General features: G+C 39.0%; 1 protein-coding gene across 10 annotated transcripts in view; it reads left to right on the plus strand.

Moving 5' to 3' along the window:
* The first annotated feature begins 966 nt into the window (after positions 1-966).
* The window catches only part of MED1 (mediator complex subunit 1), a 33,932-nt gene continuing 16,749 nt past the window's right edge, over positions 967-18,149 (plus strand). For 3 of the 10 annotated variants that reach the window (XM_036407906.2, XM_036407902.2, XM_036407904.2), the window contains exons 1-8: positions 969-1,210; positions 3,569-3,675; positions 8,871-8,949; positions 10,757-10,811; positions 10,920-11,052; positions 11,726-11,754; positions 16,412-16,483; positions 17,600-17,674. In XM_036407906.2, the coding sequence (XP_036263799.1) occupies positions 1,186-1,210; positions 3,569-3,675; positions 8,871-8,949; positions 10,757-10,811; positions 10,920-11,052; positions 11,726-11,754; positions 16,412-16,483; positions 17,600-17,674 (575 nt within the window). In that variant the 5' untranslated portion in view covers positions 969-1,185. Of the gene's footprint in view, positions 1,211-3,568; positions 3,676-8,870; positions 8,950-9,655; positions 9,687-10,756; positions 10,812-10,919; positions 11,053-11,725; positions 11,755-16,411; positions 16,484-17,599; positions 17,675-18,149 lie in introns of those variants that run through there. The other 7 variants (XM_036407901.2, XM_036407908.2, XM_045570809.1 and 4 more) reach the window with 7 other exon arrangements.

Raw genomic sequence — 18,149 nt, forward strand, 5'->3', positions numbered from 1 at the left:
CTAAGATCAAGTGTAAAATATGAACTATCAGCACTCTCCCTCCCAGAAGCACACCCATCTCTTTCCTCCCATCTCAGGGTCCTCAGGAAACTTGCAGCCAAGGGAGCAATAGGCAGTGGCAGCTCGTTCTGGCCTAACCCCCCTGAACCTGTCTCCGAGGCCTGCTTTCCTCTGACTTCCCAGTGACCCAAAGCAGCCCCACCTCGGCTCATTTCGTTCCTATGACATTTCTAGAGAACAAAAACAGCCCCACCTGGATTCTCTCCTATTGCTTCTTCTATCCTAAGCCCTTTGTTGTTTCACTGTCCCCAGCTTTAATAAATGTACTCTCAAAAACAAAACAAAACAAAACAATAATTCTCACTTGGGCCCTAGCCGGTTTGGCTCAGTGGATAAAGCATTGGCCTGTGGACTGAAGGGTCCCAGGTTTGATTCTGGTCAAGGGCACGTGCCCAGGTTTCAGGCTCCATCCCCAGTGGGGGTTGTGCAGGAGGCAGCTGATCAGTGATTCTTCCTCATCATTGATGTTGTTTCCTCTCTCTCTCTGTCTCTGTCTCTCCTTCTCTGAAATCAATAAAAATATATTGTAAAAAAAATTCTCACTTGGATAAATGCTCTCTGTTCTCCATCAACTTTAAGGTTGCTAGGCTCATGTTATATGCTATTTGAAACATACTTTTATACTAAAAAAATATTTGTTTAGTTTTTTAAGTGCAAATTTAACTGTGCTCCGTATTTTATCTGGCAACCCTATCAATGTATCCCAACGATATGCACTGTATCTATGAGATGTGTCAGGAGCTGGGCCACCTACCACCTGCCAAGAACCATTCCTAGCTGCAGTAAGGCAACCAAAATCTATGGGGAAGGCTCGGTTGGAAAAAAATCTCGCGAGAAGCACACCATTAATCCTTTTCACGATAGCTCGGCGTCCCTCCCTCTTCCTCTTTCTCGCGGGATCACGGTTAATCTCGCGATCTTTGGGAAGTTCCGTTGGGGAAGATGGCGGCGGCCGGGAGCACCCTTCTCTTCTGGCCGCCAGGGACTTCAGACTGAGCCTTCTCGGGAAGAGTGGGGACTGCTGGTGCCCTGCCTCCTGGGAGCCCCAACTCACTCGATCCCCCCGTCAGTGGTGGGGAGGAGCTTACCCAGTTGTGTAGGAGTCAGGCCTTCCCCACTGTCAGGATGAAGGCTCTGGGGGAAACCGAGGGTGAGTGATTGAAGGGGAAAGCAGGGGGGCGCGACACATCTGGGGGGAGCCAGTTTGTGAAAGGAGCTGGGGGTCCGATGCCTTCGCGGAGGCTACGCCCTCGCGGGCGCAGAGTCCGTGGGGCTGCATTTGTGTGCTTTAGATTCTGACTCTGCCTTCCCTGATGGGGGAGAGCCCCGGACTTGGTGGGGATGGGGACTCCCAACTTCTGGGAAGGTTTCTTGCTTAGCTAAGGGCAATCAGGGGGGCCTCTGGGCATTGGAATCCTACAGTTGGGGAAGACCGGGCGAGTGAATCTCAAACGTCTGAATAATGGCATAAGAAGAGGGATGCCGAGCTGTGTGTCAAAGTCCTGGAGGATGTTTGGGCGTGAGGGAAATGACTAGGTCCTTATGGTATATTAAAAGCCAGCAGTTCCCTGGAACGTCAACGTGTTCAGAACCTGTACTCTTGTGTGTGTGTTGATTTTCATCCTTTCAATGACTGGACCAATTCAGAACTGAAAAATAGCTTTTCTGTGGAACCTGACTTTGACTCCCTAAAGTTACCCCAATTTTAAAGTGCTTCCTTCGTATTTTGGACATAGTTTTCTGTTACTAATACTGCTCACTGTATTATTTTGTACTTGTCTTCTCCACTTTATATTGAGCTTTGTATATCAGAGACCTTGCCTTATTTATTGTATAGTTCCTGGGACATAAATAGTTGCTCCAAAAATGTTTGACTTGAACTTTCATATAATGATATTTCTCAGGCTCCTCAAGGAAGAGAAGGGGGTGTTTTTTGAAAGAAAAAGGTTCACTCCTTGGGTGCAGAGGAATGACACGTGTAAAATGAAGCAGGAATTTTGTCTAGTTTGTTCACTGCCATATCCCCTACCATATACAATATGCTTGAAGGAATGAGTCTTGAAAAGGGGAATTCCTAGAAATGTGTCCAGAACTGTAAACTGGCTGAAATAGCCCCCAAACCAGTTTTCCAGAAGAAGACAGTATTAGAGGGAGGAGCGTGAATCTTGATTTAGAAGATGTCACTGTCTCAACTCTGATTGCTAACATTCTATTCATTTTAAAAAAATATTTTTATTGATTTCAGATAGGAAAGGAGAGGGAGAGAGAGATAGAAACATCAATGATGAGAGAGAATCATTGATTGGCTGCCTCCTGCACGCCCCTTACTGGGAATCGAGCCTGCAATCCGGTTATGTGCCCTTGACCAGAATCCAACCCAGGTTCCTTTAGTCTGCAGGCCGATGCTCTATCCATTGAGCCAAACCAGCTAGGGCCTATTCATTTTTCAATGACATCTTTTTTGTAACGTTCCACAACTAATAAACTTTTCCTCCTTTGAATTTCAATTAGTAATGCATCTCTGTGTGTGTGTTTTCCTTTTAATAAGAGAAATTTTATTTAGAAAGTTACAGAAGTAGTAGAAGTGAGCTTACTGGACTGCTAGGCTCAGGAAACAAGTTACAGAAGCAAAAGAAGGATCCTTGGAGTTTGGGAGAGGGAAAGGCAAAAGTAACAGGCCTGGGGGATGGGGGAGGGAGAAGGAAGGGAAGGGACAGGCTTGGGCCTGCTCCTCATAAGGAGATCAGCTGTGTGCCTGTTTTTAAGAGCATATCTCATTTTGCTTTATGTGATAGTTATTTCCACATTAACTTATTCACACACTTTCACAGATGTTATCTCAGGCATATTGTGTTTTTGCATTGCCAGTCATCTCTAGCATAGACCTTTGCTCATCCTAAGCAGTACAAGAATTCTCAAAAGGAGCTTTTAGGGCAAGGAGATTTGTTCACCCAATGATTTCAGGAACCAGTCTTTTCTACCTTTCTTTTACCTCTGTTAGAAACTAATTCTTTAGCTATTGATATCTTCCCTCTCTCTATAGTTATAGTTAGAATTCAAATAGGAGAAATCTGAATGACAGATCTCTTAAAAATATGTAAAAAGATGAGCAAAGTTTATATTTTTCACATTAAAAACCAGCTAACCATAGTAAGGCCATATTCAAATGTGTACTCTACCTATCTCATCAAGGGGTATCATACATTTCATGAAATGATTTTGTCACTAAATTGTTGTCCTGATCTTGAAACATAATTAGAGATGGTTCTTTTTGGTTCTAATTAAAAGTTTGAATAGAAAGCTCTGTAGTGTTCATTAGGTTAGGCCCATAATTTATATGTCTTCTTGTCACTAAAAATAAATTATTTGTATGTTTTGAAGTAAATGATATTGAAAAGTATTTTAACTGAGTTTTTACCAGGACGACATATGGGAGGGTTGTTTGCAAGAAAAACTATAAGGTCTTGAAAGAAGAGTTTCTAACAATGTCTTTTGATTTATATTGTAGAGTCGGAAAAGCTGAGTAAGATGAGTTCTCTCTTGGAACGGCTCCATGCAAAATTTAACCAAAATAGGCCTTGGAGTGAAACAATTAAGCTTGTGCGACAAGTCATGGTGAGGATTGTGTGTGTGCTTTGATAATTATTTAATAAGCTACATTCCCTGTGTCAAATTTTTCAAACTAATATAGTGTGTCTTTTGTTTTATTTGTCATAAAGTTGATAGCCACAATGTATTCAGGTGTTTTAAGAAATCTACCTAAGCCCGGCCTGTTTGGCCCTGATTGAGTGCTGATCTATGAACCAGGAGGTCACAGTACAATTCCTGGTCACGGTACATGTCTGGATTGTGGGCTCGATCCCCAATGTGGGGAGGCAGCCAATCAATGATTCTCTCTTATCATTGGCTAGAGGCCCAGTGCACGAATTTGTGCACCAGTGGGGTCTCTCAGCCTGGCCCGTGGGATCAGGCCAAAACCAGCTCTCTGACATCCCCCCAGGGGTCCCCGGGTTGTGAAAGGCAGAGGGACCCTACCAGTGCACAACTGGGGCCAGGGAGGTACGTGGGAGGGCTCCAAGGCATGTCCGGCCAGTCTTACTCAGTCCTGATAGGCCAGACCCCAGCGGTAAGCTAACTTACCAGTTGGAGCATCTGCCCCTTGTGGTCAGTGAACATCATAGCTACTGGATGAACAGTCAACCGGCATTGGCATATTATGCTGTGATTGGTTGAATGGCCAACTGGATGACCAGGCACTTAGCATATTAGGCTTTTATTATATAGGATGTTTCTATCTCTCTCGCTCTCCCTCCCTTGCTCTCTGAAATCAATAAAAAAAAATGTTTTTTTTTTAAAGGAGACATATTTATAAAATTGTATTAATCATGAGTTATAGTACACCTAAGAAGGAGACATATTTATAAAATTGTATTAATCATGAGTTATAGTACAGTGAGGTACTTTAGGCAAAGGTGCTAAGAAATACACCAATAAGCGACACACGTGGTAGACTGGGAAAGAGACATTTATTCTTCACTTCCTATTAAACTTGATACTAATGTGATAGTACTTTCATTGTTTCTATAATAGGAATTGAGTTTGCAATTCATTCATTATATTATATATATATCAATATATATATATATTTTTTCAATTCATTCTCAATTTGTTTCACCTGTTCACTCCGTCCACCTCTTTTTCTGCAGTCGTACTACACCTTCCTGAGTCATTCAGCATTCAGCAGTATGTTGAGCCCTTAGTTAAATGGAAGGCAGGGAGTTGGGATGTGTAGGGGGTGGATGTTAAAAGTTCATCCATATGATTCTGTGGTAATGAAGTGATGTAGGAAAACTTTACTTCTCTGTGTTTACCTAGGCAATAGTTATATGGATGTATTTACTTTGTGATAATTCATAGATCTCTTCAGATTTGTATACTCTTCCATATACTTCAATGAAAGTACCCTCTCTCCTCCAAATCTTACTCTATGTCCAGAATAAGTTCAGTTTAGTAGATTTATTAGTGTTCAAAATGATCAGCACTAGCAAAGTAACTGAATTTGTCATCAAAGGCCTGTGTTTTAGGCTTGACACAAGTGATTATTACTTATATGACCTTGGACAAATTATTTAATACTAAAGGCCCTGTTCATGAATTTGTGCACTAGTCGGGTCCCTCAGCCTGGCTTGCGGGGATTGGGCCGAAACCAGCTTTCTGACACCCCTTCGAGGGGTCCTGGATTGCGAGAGGGTGTTTCTAGGGATGACACATCCCCGACTTGGGCTCCCTCCTCTCTGGTTCCGGGTGTATCACCTGAGAACCACAGCTGCCAAGTCACTGCGGCTCGGCAGCTCTTACATTGAGCATCTGCCCCCTGGTGATCAGTGCATGTCATAGCTACCAGTTGGACGGTCACTTAGGCTTTTAGATAGATAGGTCGGTAGGTAGATAGAAATAGATATCTGAGTTTGGTTTCTCATTTGGAAAATAGAGGCATACAATTCAGTTTGTTTTTTCATGTACAGTAAGTCCTTAGTTAACATTTATTGGTTCTTGGAAACTGCAACTTTAAGCAAAATGATGTATAGTGAAACCAATATCACCATAGGCCCGTGGTTGGCAAACTGCAGCTCACGAGCCACATCTGTCTCTTTGGCCCCTTGAGTGTGGCTCTTTCACAAAATACCACGGCCTGGGTGAGTCTATTTTGAAGAAGTGTTGTTAGAAGAATTTTCAGTTTTAAAAATTTGGCTCTCAAAAGAAATTTCAGTCGTACTGTTGATATTTGGCTCCGTTGACTAATGAGTTTGCCGACTCGACCACTGCCATACGCTTGTTGATATACATAAGAGTTAAGTTCCTATGGCATAGTTCTGATCACAAAACATCACTGAAATTCTTAATAAAGACCCAGAAAACTTTTAATATTAAACATTGAACCCTAGCTGGTTTGGCTCAGTGGATAGAGCGTCAGCCTGCAGACTGAAGGGCCCCAGTCTTGATTCTGGTCAAGGACACATGCCTGGGTTGTGGGCTTGATCCCCTGCAGCGGGTGTGCAGGAGGTAGCCAATCAGATCAGTGATTCTCTCTCATCATTGATGTTTCTGTCTCTCCCTCTCCCTTCCTCTTTGAAATCAATAAAAATATATTTAAAAATATTAAACAAAGAAATGTGAGCTATACATCCATTTAAGAAATATTAATGAAAATAAGTGAGATAATATTTCAATTTGTTGGAATAAATTCGGGGTCTTGGGTGGCCAGAGCCTATTCCGGGGTCAGGGCTCAAGGTGGGAACCTACCCTGGACATCATGCCATTCCATTGCAAAGTGCACACACACTCACACACACTCACACACACACATACACACACTCTCACATACTCTCACACACTCACACTCTCAGTCAGATGGGGGCAATTTAGACATGGCAGTTAATCTAATGTGCTGTTGGGACATGGGTGAAACCCAGAGAAAACTCACATAGTCATGGGTAGAATGTGCAAATTTTACACAGTGGCCCCAGCCAGGAATCAGTTTTTGTTTTTTCAGTGTTATAATGAGATGAAGATACTTGAGGACCTGCTACAGTTCTGTTGTATGGATCAAATCAGATAATGGATATTAAAGTGTCAGGTTGCTAAATACTTTTTAACTAAATTCTACAAATATATATGCATCTTCTGGCTCAAGGTTGTGTACATAAAAGGTATTTAAATTGCTCTGGCCAGTGTGACTTTGTTGGTTGGGCCTTGTCTCGTGCAACAAAAGATTGCCTGTTTGATTTCCTGGTCAGGGCAATCTATCGTTATGGATTAATACCTGGTGTAGGGTGTGCAGGAGACAGGCACTCAATATTACTCTCTCACATTGTTGTTTCTCTTTTCTTCCCCTCCTCTCTCTAAAAATCAATAAAAATATTTAAAAAATGTTTTAAATAAAAGAATGGCAATTTTTACAGTCTGAGGACTCAGAGATTGTAATTTTTAAATTTTTACTGGGAGTACAAGGCAGCCATATTCTAGTTTGAAATATGTGCTATATAAATGATATTGTTATTAGAGAGACATTATGAGATAGAGGAATTTCAGGTGGCCACTAAGGACCCCCTTTTATGGGGGATACCAGTGCTTTGGTTTGGTTACCATAACTTCTGTTGTCTACTTTTCACTTTTGCAGATTCAGAAACTTAGCTTTACTGCTTTATCGAGACTTTGAATTGTTTACGACTGATATACTAACAAAATTTCAGTAGATTAACATGCAAATCAGAATGCCAATTTATTTATTTACAACAGAGGGTCTATCTTTCCAGTTACCAAAATACTATATTCATTATCCAGAGTGCCTCCTTGCATATTCAAGGTACAAGGGAAGACAGATTATTAATTAATCAGATGTTTGTTTTGTGAAATTGGAATTAGATTAAAGAGAGGAATTAGGACATGGAAAAGCCTGAAAAACTATCCTTTTTTTTTTTTTAATATATTTTATTGATTTTTATACAGAAAGGAAGGGAGAGAGATAGAGAGTTAGAAACATCGATGAGAGAGAGAGTCATCGGTCAGCTGCCTCTTGCACACCCCCTACTGGGGATATGCCCGCAACCAAGGTACATGCCCTTGACCGGAATCAAACCCGGGACCCTTCAGTTCCCAAGCCGACACTCTATCCATTGAGCCAAACCGGTCCCGGCTGAAAAACTATCCTTATATCATAAAACTGTTCACATTTCTGGGGATTCTAATGTTGTTCAGAGAAAAACTTCTTCCCTAGATGGGGTTAGAAAATGTATGCCAATTATTATTATTATTTTTTTCTTTGGGAATCCCTTTTCTGGACTATGCAATCTTTTACTTTGTCTGCCGTGTGGTTGTATTAGAATAATTTGGGAATTGCCAAATCTTGTGAGCCACCCCATTTAACTGAGTAAACTTTAGGATGTAGTTATTTCTACATTTATATATTACATTTTTATTTATATATTACATTTATATATTATTTATATATTACTTATAATATATAAGTAATCTTATTTATATATTACATTTTGATTCTTTCTAATTTTCCCATTGAAGTTTTCTTACTTTATTTTTTTATCCTCACTCGAGGATATGCTTTTTATTGATTATTCAGGGAGAAAGAGAAATATCGATGTGAGAAACATCAATCAGTTGCCTCCCATTTGTGCCCCAACCAAGGACCGAACCTGCAACCTAGGTATATGCCCTGACCAAGAATTGAACCTGCAACCTTTTGATGTATGAGACAATGCTCCAAACAACTAAGCCACCCAGCCAGGGCATGGTTATCTAGTTTTAGATCTGGTAATACCTTTTCCTTTCTTCTGTATAGGGATATGGATATATCCATGTACCATGTGAACTTTCTTCCTTTGGCTGGATGGACAGAGCAACAGTTAAGAATATATTTTTTAAAAGTCTATAGACTATCTAGAGCAGCAGTCTCCAACCAGTGGTCTGTGGACCACTAGTGGTCCGTGAGGTTCAGAAAGGTTGGCGGCCGCTGGTTTAAGAAAACCTTTGGAGCAGCGGTTGCCACCTGGTGGTCCCCGGACTACTGGTGGTCCATGAGGTCCGAAAGGTTGGCAACTGCTGATCTAGAGTATAGAGGGAATAGAGAATATATTCTACATATTCAAATATATGGAATAGATTCGAGCCAGGGCTCAAGTAGATACAGTCTGTAGAGTATCCTGAGGTATTACAATTAGGATAATAGATATGCTTATCTAAAACACTGTTAGCTTGGTTAATTTTTACCTCAAATGTTTTCACACTTAATACAGGAGAAGAGAGTTGTGATGAGTTCTGGAGGGCACCAACATTTGGTCAGCTGTTTGGAGACATTGCAAAAAGCTCTCAAAGGTTTGTAATCATCTTTGAAATATGCTGATTTCTTAAAACCACCTGTTTAAGAAGGACTATTTTACACTTACACTAGAAATATAAATTGAAACAGGTCAACTTTCTATGCTAGGTTTTGGTTTTGCTTTTATTATGGAATTGAGATGCACTCTTAGCTGATGTTTTGAGACATTTATTTTGATCCTATTTTAAAGGCTGGTAGAGACTCAAAAAGATAATTGATGAAGCATAACTATAGATAGCAGGGGAAAGTTGTTGTTTTTCACCTTTACATGCTTTCTTCTAATTAATTTTCAATAAGAAAATGGACATTTTAACGCTAAAAGGTTTTTACTGTGTTTCTAGACAATGTTTACAGGAAAGCAAATATAAAATTTAAATTGTGAGCTTGATTAGTCATGCTTATAATTACCCCCCCCCCTTTTTTTGTATGTGAAATGGAAGTAAAAAAATATTTTCTTCTGATGCACCACAAATGAAACTTACTCAGCTGAACATTGGTTAATTTTTTTCATTATGGTAAAATATTCATAACATAAAACTTATCATTTTAACCATTTCAAAATGTACAGTTCATTGGCATTAGGTACTACATTCACATAGCTGCGTATCCATTGTCACCATCTATTTCTAGAACTTTATCATCTTCCCAAATTGAAACTGTGTATCCATTAAACAATAACTTCTCATTTCCTCCTCTCCCCCCTTTCTGGCAACTACCATTCTAATTTCTTTCTGTAAGAATTTGTTTTATAATAGTAGAATCATAAAGTATTTGTCCTTTTGTGACTTGTTTATTTCAATTAGCATGATGTCTTCAGGGTTCATTGATTTTGTAGCATGTATCAGAATTTCCTTTTTAAGAAAGCTGAATAATATTTTAATGTATGTGTATACCACATTTTGTTTATCTCTTCAGCCATGATCAACACATGGGTTATTTCTACCTTTTGGTTATTGTAAATAATGCTGCTATAAACACTTGCGTATTTATATATTATTATTATTATTATTTTATTATTTTAAAGAGTGGGTTTATTAAAGCTGGGGACAATGAAACAAAAAAGGGCTTAGGATAGAAGAAGCAATAGGAGAGAGTCTAGGTAGGGCTGCTTTTGTTCTCTAGAAATGTCACAGGAACAAAATGAGCCGAACAGGGCTGCTTTGGCTCACTGGAAAGTCAGAGAAAAGGGGCCTTGGAGACAGGTTCATGGGGTTAGCTGTCCATTGCTCCGCTGATTGCAAGTCTTGTGGGGACCCGAAGAGTTTAGGAAATGCACACTTGAAAGGGAGAATGCCTGTTTTTATGTTGGTTTTGATGTTAATCTTCCTTAATCAAACATTAGCAGATAACTGTATCTTCTTTAAATTAAAGGTAACTGTCCCAAATGAAAAAGGGAGAAGAGAAAGATCCAATAGTTTTTTCAAGTATATTTTTAAAAATTGACTTTAAAGAGAAGGGAGAGAGAGAAACATTGATAAACACCCATAGGTTATCTCCCATATGCACCTGACCGAGGATCTAACCCTTAATCTGGTTATATGCCCTGACCTGGAATTGAACCTTTTGGTGTACTGGACAATGCTCCAACCAACTAGATTATACCAGCCAGGGCTCAACTAGATTACTTTTTTTACTTTTATTACTACTGCATAGGCCATAGCTAATCCTTACCAATGACCTTTGTGCAAATTGTAAGCATTCGAACTATTGAATGTGTTTATCACTTTGAAAGGATGGTCTTTAAAGAATACAATTTAAATTATTTGGAACATCCTTTGATTTCCTTTTTTCACCCTTTCATAGTAACATCTTTACCCGCAATGACTGATCGTTTGGAGTCTATAGCAAGACAAAATGGGTAAGTAGGCAGAGTATCTGTAGGCAGAACTGTTTAACTTAGTGTTGACTTTGGGTGGCTTCATTTATGTGTCTTCTATTAATTTTTGTTTTGATTTGTTCCTGCTAGACTGGGCTCTCATCTCAGTGCCAGTGGCACTGAATGTTACATCACGTCAGATATGTTCTATGTGGAGGTGCAGTTAGATCCTGCAGGACAGCTTTGTGATGTAAAAGTGGCTCACCATGGGGAGAATCCTATGGTATGTGTTGTCGATATTTCACTGGAATCTGTGGGGTTTACTTAGGACATTAATTTTAAAATGAATTGTTGGGGTTTGAAATAGCTTGCGGTTAGTGTTTTCGTGAGCCACTGTAGAGGTGATGTGATAGGTTACAACCTCAGTAGCTTTAGAATGGGATTTAGAGTAATATGGGACCATCACTAACATCATCCGAAAGCTTTAACAAGTGGAAACACCAGAGAAACCCTTTCCATTTCATATACACAAACATGAGCCACAATTGAACAATAGGTGCTGGCGTTTCAGAGATAATTAATAAAGTTTCTATCCTCAAAGAACTTATAATCAAGATGGACAGATTATCTTTTATGTAGCTGATGTCTCTGAAAACTCCTATAAAGGGATGAATGTAAATTGTGTGTAACCAGACAATTGGATATGGATTCCAAGGATGGCATTAAAGAGAGGTCCTCATGTTTTAAACAAGCTACTGAAAGTTGATTCTTTTGTAAACTGTTTCATATATTTTGATCTTTAATTTCCTGTCCCAATCCCATGGTTTACCAAGTAGAAAGAAGATGTTTTTTTGATATCTTAATAACTGGCATGTGTGCTAATAAGAGAAAAATTCTTGGTGTCTTCAAAGTTCTTAAAGTAGTTTAATGTTTTAACATAATTTCTTTAATTTCAGAGCTGTCCAGAGCTTGTACAGCAGCTAAGGTAAGCAAATGACATAGTCCCTGATATTGGCAGACAATGCTGTTCTTTATAGCTAGGTTTTGAGGCCAGTCAAAAGTTACCTTCCTGAGGAACAAATTTAATTTCTTGAGTCAAGATTTTTCAGAGTGTATACTTGTTCACTTTCAGAACTGACTTAACTTGATTTCTTACCTTACTCAATCTAGTCAAGGGTTTTTCAACTTTGGCAGTGTTAATAATTTGGATTGGAAAATTCTTTGCTTTAGGGGCTGCCCTGTGCATTGTAGAATGTTTAACTGCATTCTTGGTGTTTCTCCACTAGTTGACAGAAGTAGCTCTTGAATTGCAACAATAAAAAAATATCTCCAGGTATGCTCTAGCCAGTTTGGCTCAGTGGATAGAGTTGAAAGGTCCCGGGTTTGATTCTGGTCAATGGCACATGCTCTGATTGCAGGTTCGATCCCCAGTAGATGGCATGCAGGAGGCAGCTGATGAATGATTCTCTCTCATCATTGATATTTCTATCTCTCTCTCCATCTCCCTTCCTCTCAAAAATCAATAAAAATATATTTTAAAAATATATATTTACAGGTATTGTCAAATGTCCATTTGAGGGCAAAAATCACTCTTGGTTGAGAACTACTGACCTAGCCTTTGGAATTCTGTATGGAACAAAATAAACAGCACCTAACTATTGAATTAGAGAAAGCTTGAAAAAATTGGGTCTGTACTATAAAAAACTTCACTTTATTTTTAAAAATATTTTTATTAATTTCAGAGAGGAAGGAAGAGAGAGATAGAGATAGAGATAGAGAGAGAGAGAGAGAGAGAGAGAATCATTGATTGGCTGCCTTCTGCCCGCCTCACACTGAGAATCGAGCCTCCAACATGGGCATGTGCCCTGACCAGGAATTGAACCATGTCCTCCTGGTTTACAAGTCGATGCTCAACCACGGAGCCACACCAGCTGGCCTTTCACTTTAATTTTGAGAAAAATTGTTTTATATTTTAAGGCATAAACTCCCATCATAGTATAGTGCTAGTCTTAAAGAATCTTGTTTGTCAATTGGTGGGTTTTTTTCTCCAGGCTTATCTTTTCCCTTTGAATTGAATAGAAATTTCCATACTTAAATTTAAACCCAAAATTCTCTTCTGGGAATTTAAAAAATATATATATTTTATTAATTTTTTATAGAGAGAAAGGGAGAAGGATAGAGAATTAGGAACATTGATGAGAGAGAAACATCAATCAGCTGCCTCCTGCACACTCCCTACTGGGTATATGCCTGCACCCAAGGTACTTGCCTTTGATTAGAATTGAACCTGGGACCCTTGAGTCTGCAGGCCAATGCTTTATCCACTGAGCCAAACCAGTTAGGGCAGGAATTTTTTTTTTTTAATTTAAATTTTTTATTGTTTAAAATATTACATGAGTCTCCTTTTCCCCCCATACTTTCTGGGAATTTGAGAAAGTCATACATCAATTTTATGTTTTAAATATAGTGAAGTTGCCCTGGCCGGGTAGCTCAGGTTAAAACATCATCCCGATACATCATGGTTGTGGGTTCCATCCCTGGTCAGGGCACATAAAAGAATCCATCAGTGAAGGCATAAATAAGTGGAACAATAAATCGATGTTTCTCCCTCCCTCCCTCTCTCTCTCTCTCTCTCTCTCTCTCTTTCTTTCTCTCTTCATCTCCTCCTCCTCCTCCTCCTCCTCCTCTCTCTCTCTATCTCCCTCTCTTATTAATAAAATAAATAAATAGATAAAGTTGAAGTTCTTGCAGTTCTGTAGAAGATGCCACAGAGATGTCTTAGAAAGGGTGGTAGTATTAAGAAACTTAAGTTTTACACTCATATTTCTCAGTGATCTGGTTATATGCTTATTACGAAATGCACCCATTTTTTTAAATTTTCATTTTATTTCTTTATTGATTAAGGTATCGCATATTTGTCATCAAACCCCCATTCCAATCCCCCACCCCTCCCCAATCATGCCCACACCCTAAATACACCAAATTTGAACCAGCTTTAAAAAATTGCAGTGCAACATAAAAATAAACTTTTTATGATTTAATTAAACCAATAATTCTAGCAAAGCTATCACCTTTGTCCAGAAAGGTGGACATTGGCTTAGTCCTCCAAGCCCATATTTCTGGTTCTTATTTGGAGTAGAAGACTGCTCCAACTTAAGAACTAGAGGTGTTCTAAAGTTAATTTGTGCCTTGGTCAGGTTGCTCAGTTGGTTAGAACATCATCCTGATATGCCACAGTTTCAGGGTGTTTTTTTTTTAATGTGTATGTTTTTTTAACAAGAGGATTTTTTTTTTAATTGATTTTTAGAGAGAGTAAGAGGGAGGAAGGGAGGAGGAGAGAGAGAGACATTGATTGGTTGCTTCCTGCATGTGCCATGACTGGGATCAGGGATTGAACCTGCAACCCAGATACCCTTGACCAAGAATTGAACCTGGAATCCTTTGGTGCATGGGCCAAGGTTCTAACCAGCTAGGGGAAGGTTGTGTGTTTGATTCCTGAAAAGAAGCAACCAATAAATGCATCAATAAGTGGAACAATCAGCCGAGACCGGTTTGGCTCAATGGATAGAGCGTCAGCTTGGGGACTGAGGGGTCCCGGGTTTGATTCCGGTCAGGGGCATGTGCCTTGGTTGCGGGCATATCCCCAGTGGAGGGTGTGCAGGAGGCAGCTGGTCGATGACTCTCTCTCTCATCGATGTTTCTGGCTCTCTGTCTCTCTCCCTTCCTCTCTGTACAAAATCAATAAAAAAATATATTAAAAAGAAATAAATAAATTAAATAAAATAAAATGAAATGTTTAAAAAAAAAATAAGTGGAACAACCAATTGGTATTTTTCTCTCTCCCTCCTGCTCTCTGAATTCGGTAAATAGCCCAGCCGGTGTGGCTTACTGGTTGAGCATTTACCCATGAACCAGAGGTTAGTATTTCATTCCTGGTCAGGGCACGGGCCCTGGTTGAGGGTTTGACTCCCAATTAGGGGCTTGTAGAAGGCAGCCGATCAATGATTCTCTCTCCCTCTCTCTTCCTCTATCTGAAATCAGTAAAAATAAATAAATAAAGTTAATTTCTGAGCATGTTTGGAAGAGGAACCTCAATAGGAATATTAGCCTTTATACCTGATATTTTTAGTCACTTTGTATAGATTGTAATTCTAAGGTAGGGAATATATTTTGCTGCTACTCCTGTTTCTTTTTATTGTCTCCATGGCACTTCTAGCAGTAAGTATTCAATAAGTGCCTGGCCAATTATCTGACATTGGCAGAGCAATTTAGCTTTCGAGATTTTTTTTTTTTAAGTTTGAAAAGAGATACAGAGAGTTGGAATTGTTGTGTTAGATTCCTAAGCCTGCCCACAAAAGCCCATTTGACTTAGAATCCAAGCCTGTTTTTTTGCCTCGTGACATCTACTCATCTCGTTATATATTAAAAGGAAAAGGAAGTACCTACCCTAGCTGGTTTGGCTCAGTGGATCGAGTGTCGGCCTGTGAACTGAAGGGTCCCAGGTTCGATTCCAGGCAGGGCACATGCCCAGGTTGCGAGCTCGATCCCCAGTGTGGGGCGTGCAGGAGGCAGCTGAGCAATGATTCTCTCTCATCAGTGATGTTTCTATCTCTTTCTCCTTCTCCCCTCTCTCTGAAATCAATAAAACATATTATTTTTAAAAAAGGAAAAGGAAATGATTTAAAATGTCTCATTTGCCCTGGCTGGTGTGAGTTAGTGGTTAGAGTGTTGGCCTGTGCATTGCAGGTTTACTGGTTTGATTCTCCATCAAGAACATGTTCATAGGTTGGAGATTTGATCCTGGGCCCCGGTCTGAGTGCATGAGGATGTCAATTAATTGATATGTCTCACATTGATGTTTCCCTCCCTCCTTCCCTGACACCCTAAAATCAATGGGAAAAATGTCCTTGGGTGAGGAAAATAAATAAATAAATGGCTTATTACTTAGAAGCAAATTAGTGTATAAATTATCAGGTTTTTTTTTACTATCTTTTTAAAAAAATGTTTTTATTGATTTTTAAAGAGGGATAGGCACTAGAAATACCAATGAATGGCTGCCTCAGCATGCCCCCCACCAGAGACTGAGCCTGCAACCCAGGCATGTGCCCAGACTGGGAATCAAACTAGTGACTCTTGGTTCCTGGGTCAGTGCTCAACCACTGGGCCTCACCGGCCGGGCTTAACTTTTATACTGCTTATTAACGCCTCCAAAAAAATGAGCGGAACAAGGAAAACTGTTCATTTCTTTTGCTATTGTTTTTTTAAAAAAATATTTTTATTGATTTCATAGAGGAAGGGAGAGGAAGAGAGAGATAGAAACATATGATGAGAATCATTGATCGATCGGCTGCCTCCTGTCCGCCCTCTACTGGGGACCAAGCCCACAACCTGGACACATGCCCTTGACCAGAATTGAACCCAGGACCCCTCAATCTGCAGACCTATGCTCTATCCACTGAGCCAAACTAGCTAGGGCTCTTTTGCTATTTTTGATTAATTCTAGAAACTTGGCTGGGGGGGGGGAAAGAACAAATTATGAAAATTAGTTTTATATATGATTTTTATCACTTTGCTGTTAAGATTGAGTAGTAAATATATCTTTTATTCTCCTCCCTCTCCCCTCTTCCCTTAACTCCTTATAGGGAAAAAAATTTTGACGAATTTTCTAAGCACCTTAAGGGTCTTGTTAATCTTTATAACCTTCCAGGAGACAAGTGAGTATTTTTATTTTTTTGCTATTGTTGGAAAAACCAATATAAATCTATAAACTATATTGTGCTTAGAAGTTTGCCAAGCCTTTTGCCCTATCTCATTTGTGATTTCTAATAGTACTGACAATCTAGAGCTCACCTTTCAACTCTATGTTTTTAAGTTATTTTAAATAATATTTGCATTGATGGATTATGTTAAAAGAGACTATAATCCTTGAGATGTCTTCAACATATTGATTTCTGGGCTGAAAGAAATTAGTTGTAGAACTGGCTTGTCATTTTTACTTTTATCCTACTTGGGATTCTGTTAACCTGCTTGGCTCTTTAAAATAGAAATAAAAATTAGCTTTGTTAGATCGCTGGATTATTATTTTTTTTCTTTTAAGTTTAGAAACACATTTTAATTAAGATCTAAAATATGACTTATCTAGAAAACCGTGGCTACACAATAATACATTGCATCTATCACGTTAGAATGTGCATTGTACTCAAATACAAAAACTATAAGACAAACCACCATCCTTCAACAACTGAGCAAAGATAGAATGCCCAAAGAACAAGATAGATGGACTTACAAAGGCTGGGCTGTTTTACTTCAAGCACCATTCAAAAGAGAGCACAAATGCATGGATATTCGGGTATATCCATTGAGTTGAACTTTTGGCACTAGGAATATCACTATAGATTTTTATTTTTTTATTATTTTTAAAAATATATTTTTATTGATTCCAGAGATAAGGGAGAGAGATAGAAACACCAATGATGAGAGAAAATAATTGATTGGCTGCCTCCTGCACGCCCTGTGCTGGGGACTAAGCTCACACCTGGGCATGAGCCCCAACTGGGAATCAAACAGTGAGTTACTGGCTCATAGGTCTATGCTCAACCTCTGAGCCAGGCCAGCTGGGCCTCACTATGGATTTAAAAAAAGAAAAAAATTTTAGAAGTTTTTTTTTTTAATATATAATGGATATTTTAGTTGCCTTCAATATAGACTTGCCCTTTAGACTTTCTGTATTAGAGAGAGAAAAAGAGAGAGGGAGAATGTGTGTGGGGTGTGTGTGTATTTGTGTGTGTGTGTATTTTAATAATTTATCTCTTGTTTTCTTTACTTTCTAGCAAACTAAAGACTAAAATGTACTTGGCTCTCCAGTCCTTAGAACAGGATCTATCTAAAATGGCAGTTATGTATTGGTAAGACTGACTAAGGTGTCAATTCTATATGACCCTTTTGAGTACCCAATTCTTAAATATAGGGCATTCTTTTTTATATAGGGCATTACCAAGGTCTTATTATATGGAGTTGGGCAAAAGAAGGCTTACAGTTGTTTGGATGTTAAATAATACAAGAATAAACTTTTGTTTTTCGTACTCAAACTGTTAACATACTGTTGCCCCACCCTGTATATAGGATAGATGTATATTACTATACATCTGTATTTTATCTATATTTTACATCTTGTCCATCTCCTTTCACTTCCCAAATGATGATTGCATTCCATTTTCTGACTGTCAGTATCCCTAAGTTTTTGGTTGGTATTCCCTGAGTTTTATCTGAAGTCTTGTCAAACCTGTCCTCCCATCTAATAAATAATAGTCTAGTTGTAATTTTTGTTTGCCACACTATATATTGCTGTTTACTTGGAAATAATTCTTTCACTTTGAAAGT

The sequence above is a fragment of the Pipistrellus kuhlii genome, unplaced genomic scaffold (assembly GCF_014108245.1).
Source record: "Pipistrellus kuhlii isolate mPipKuh1 unplaced genomic scaffold, mPipKuh1.p scaffold_m20_p_37, whole genome shotgun sequence".
In the NCBI taxonomy this organism is placed as follows: Eukaryota; Metazoa; Chordata; class Mammalia; order Chiroptera; family Vespertilionidae; genus Pipistrellus; species Pipistrellus kuhlii.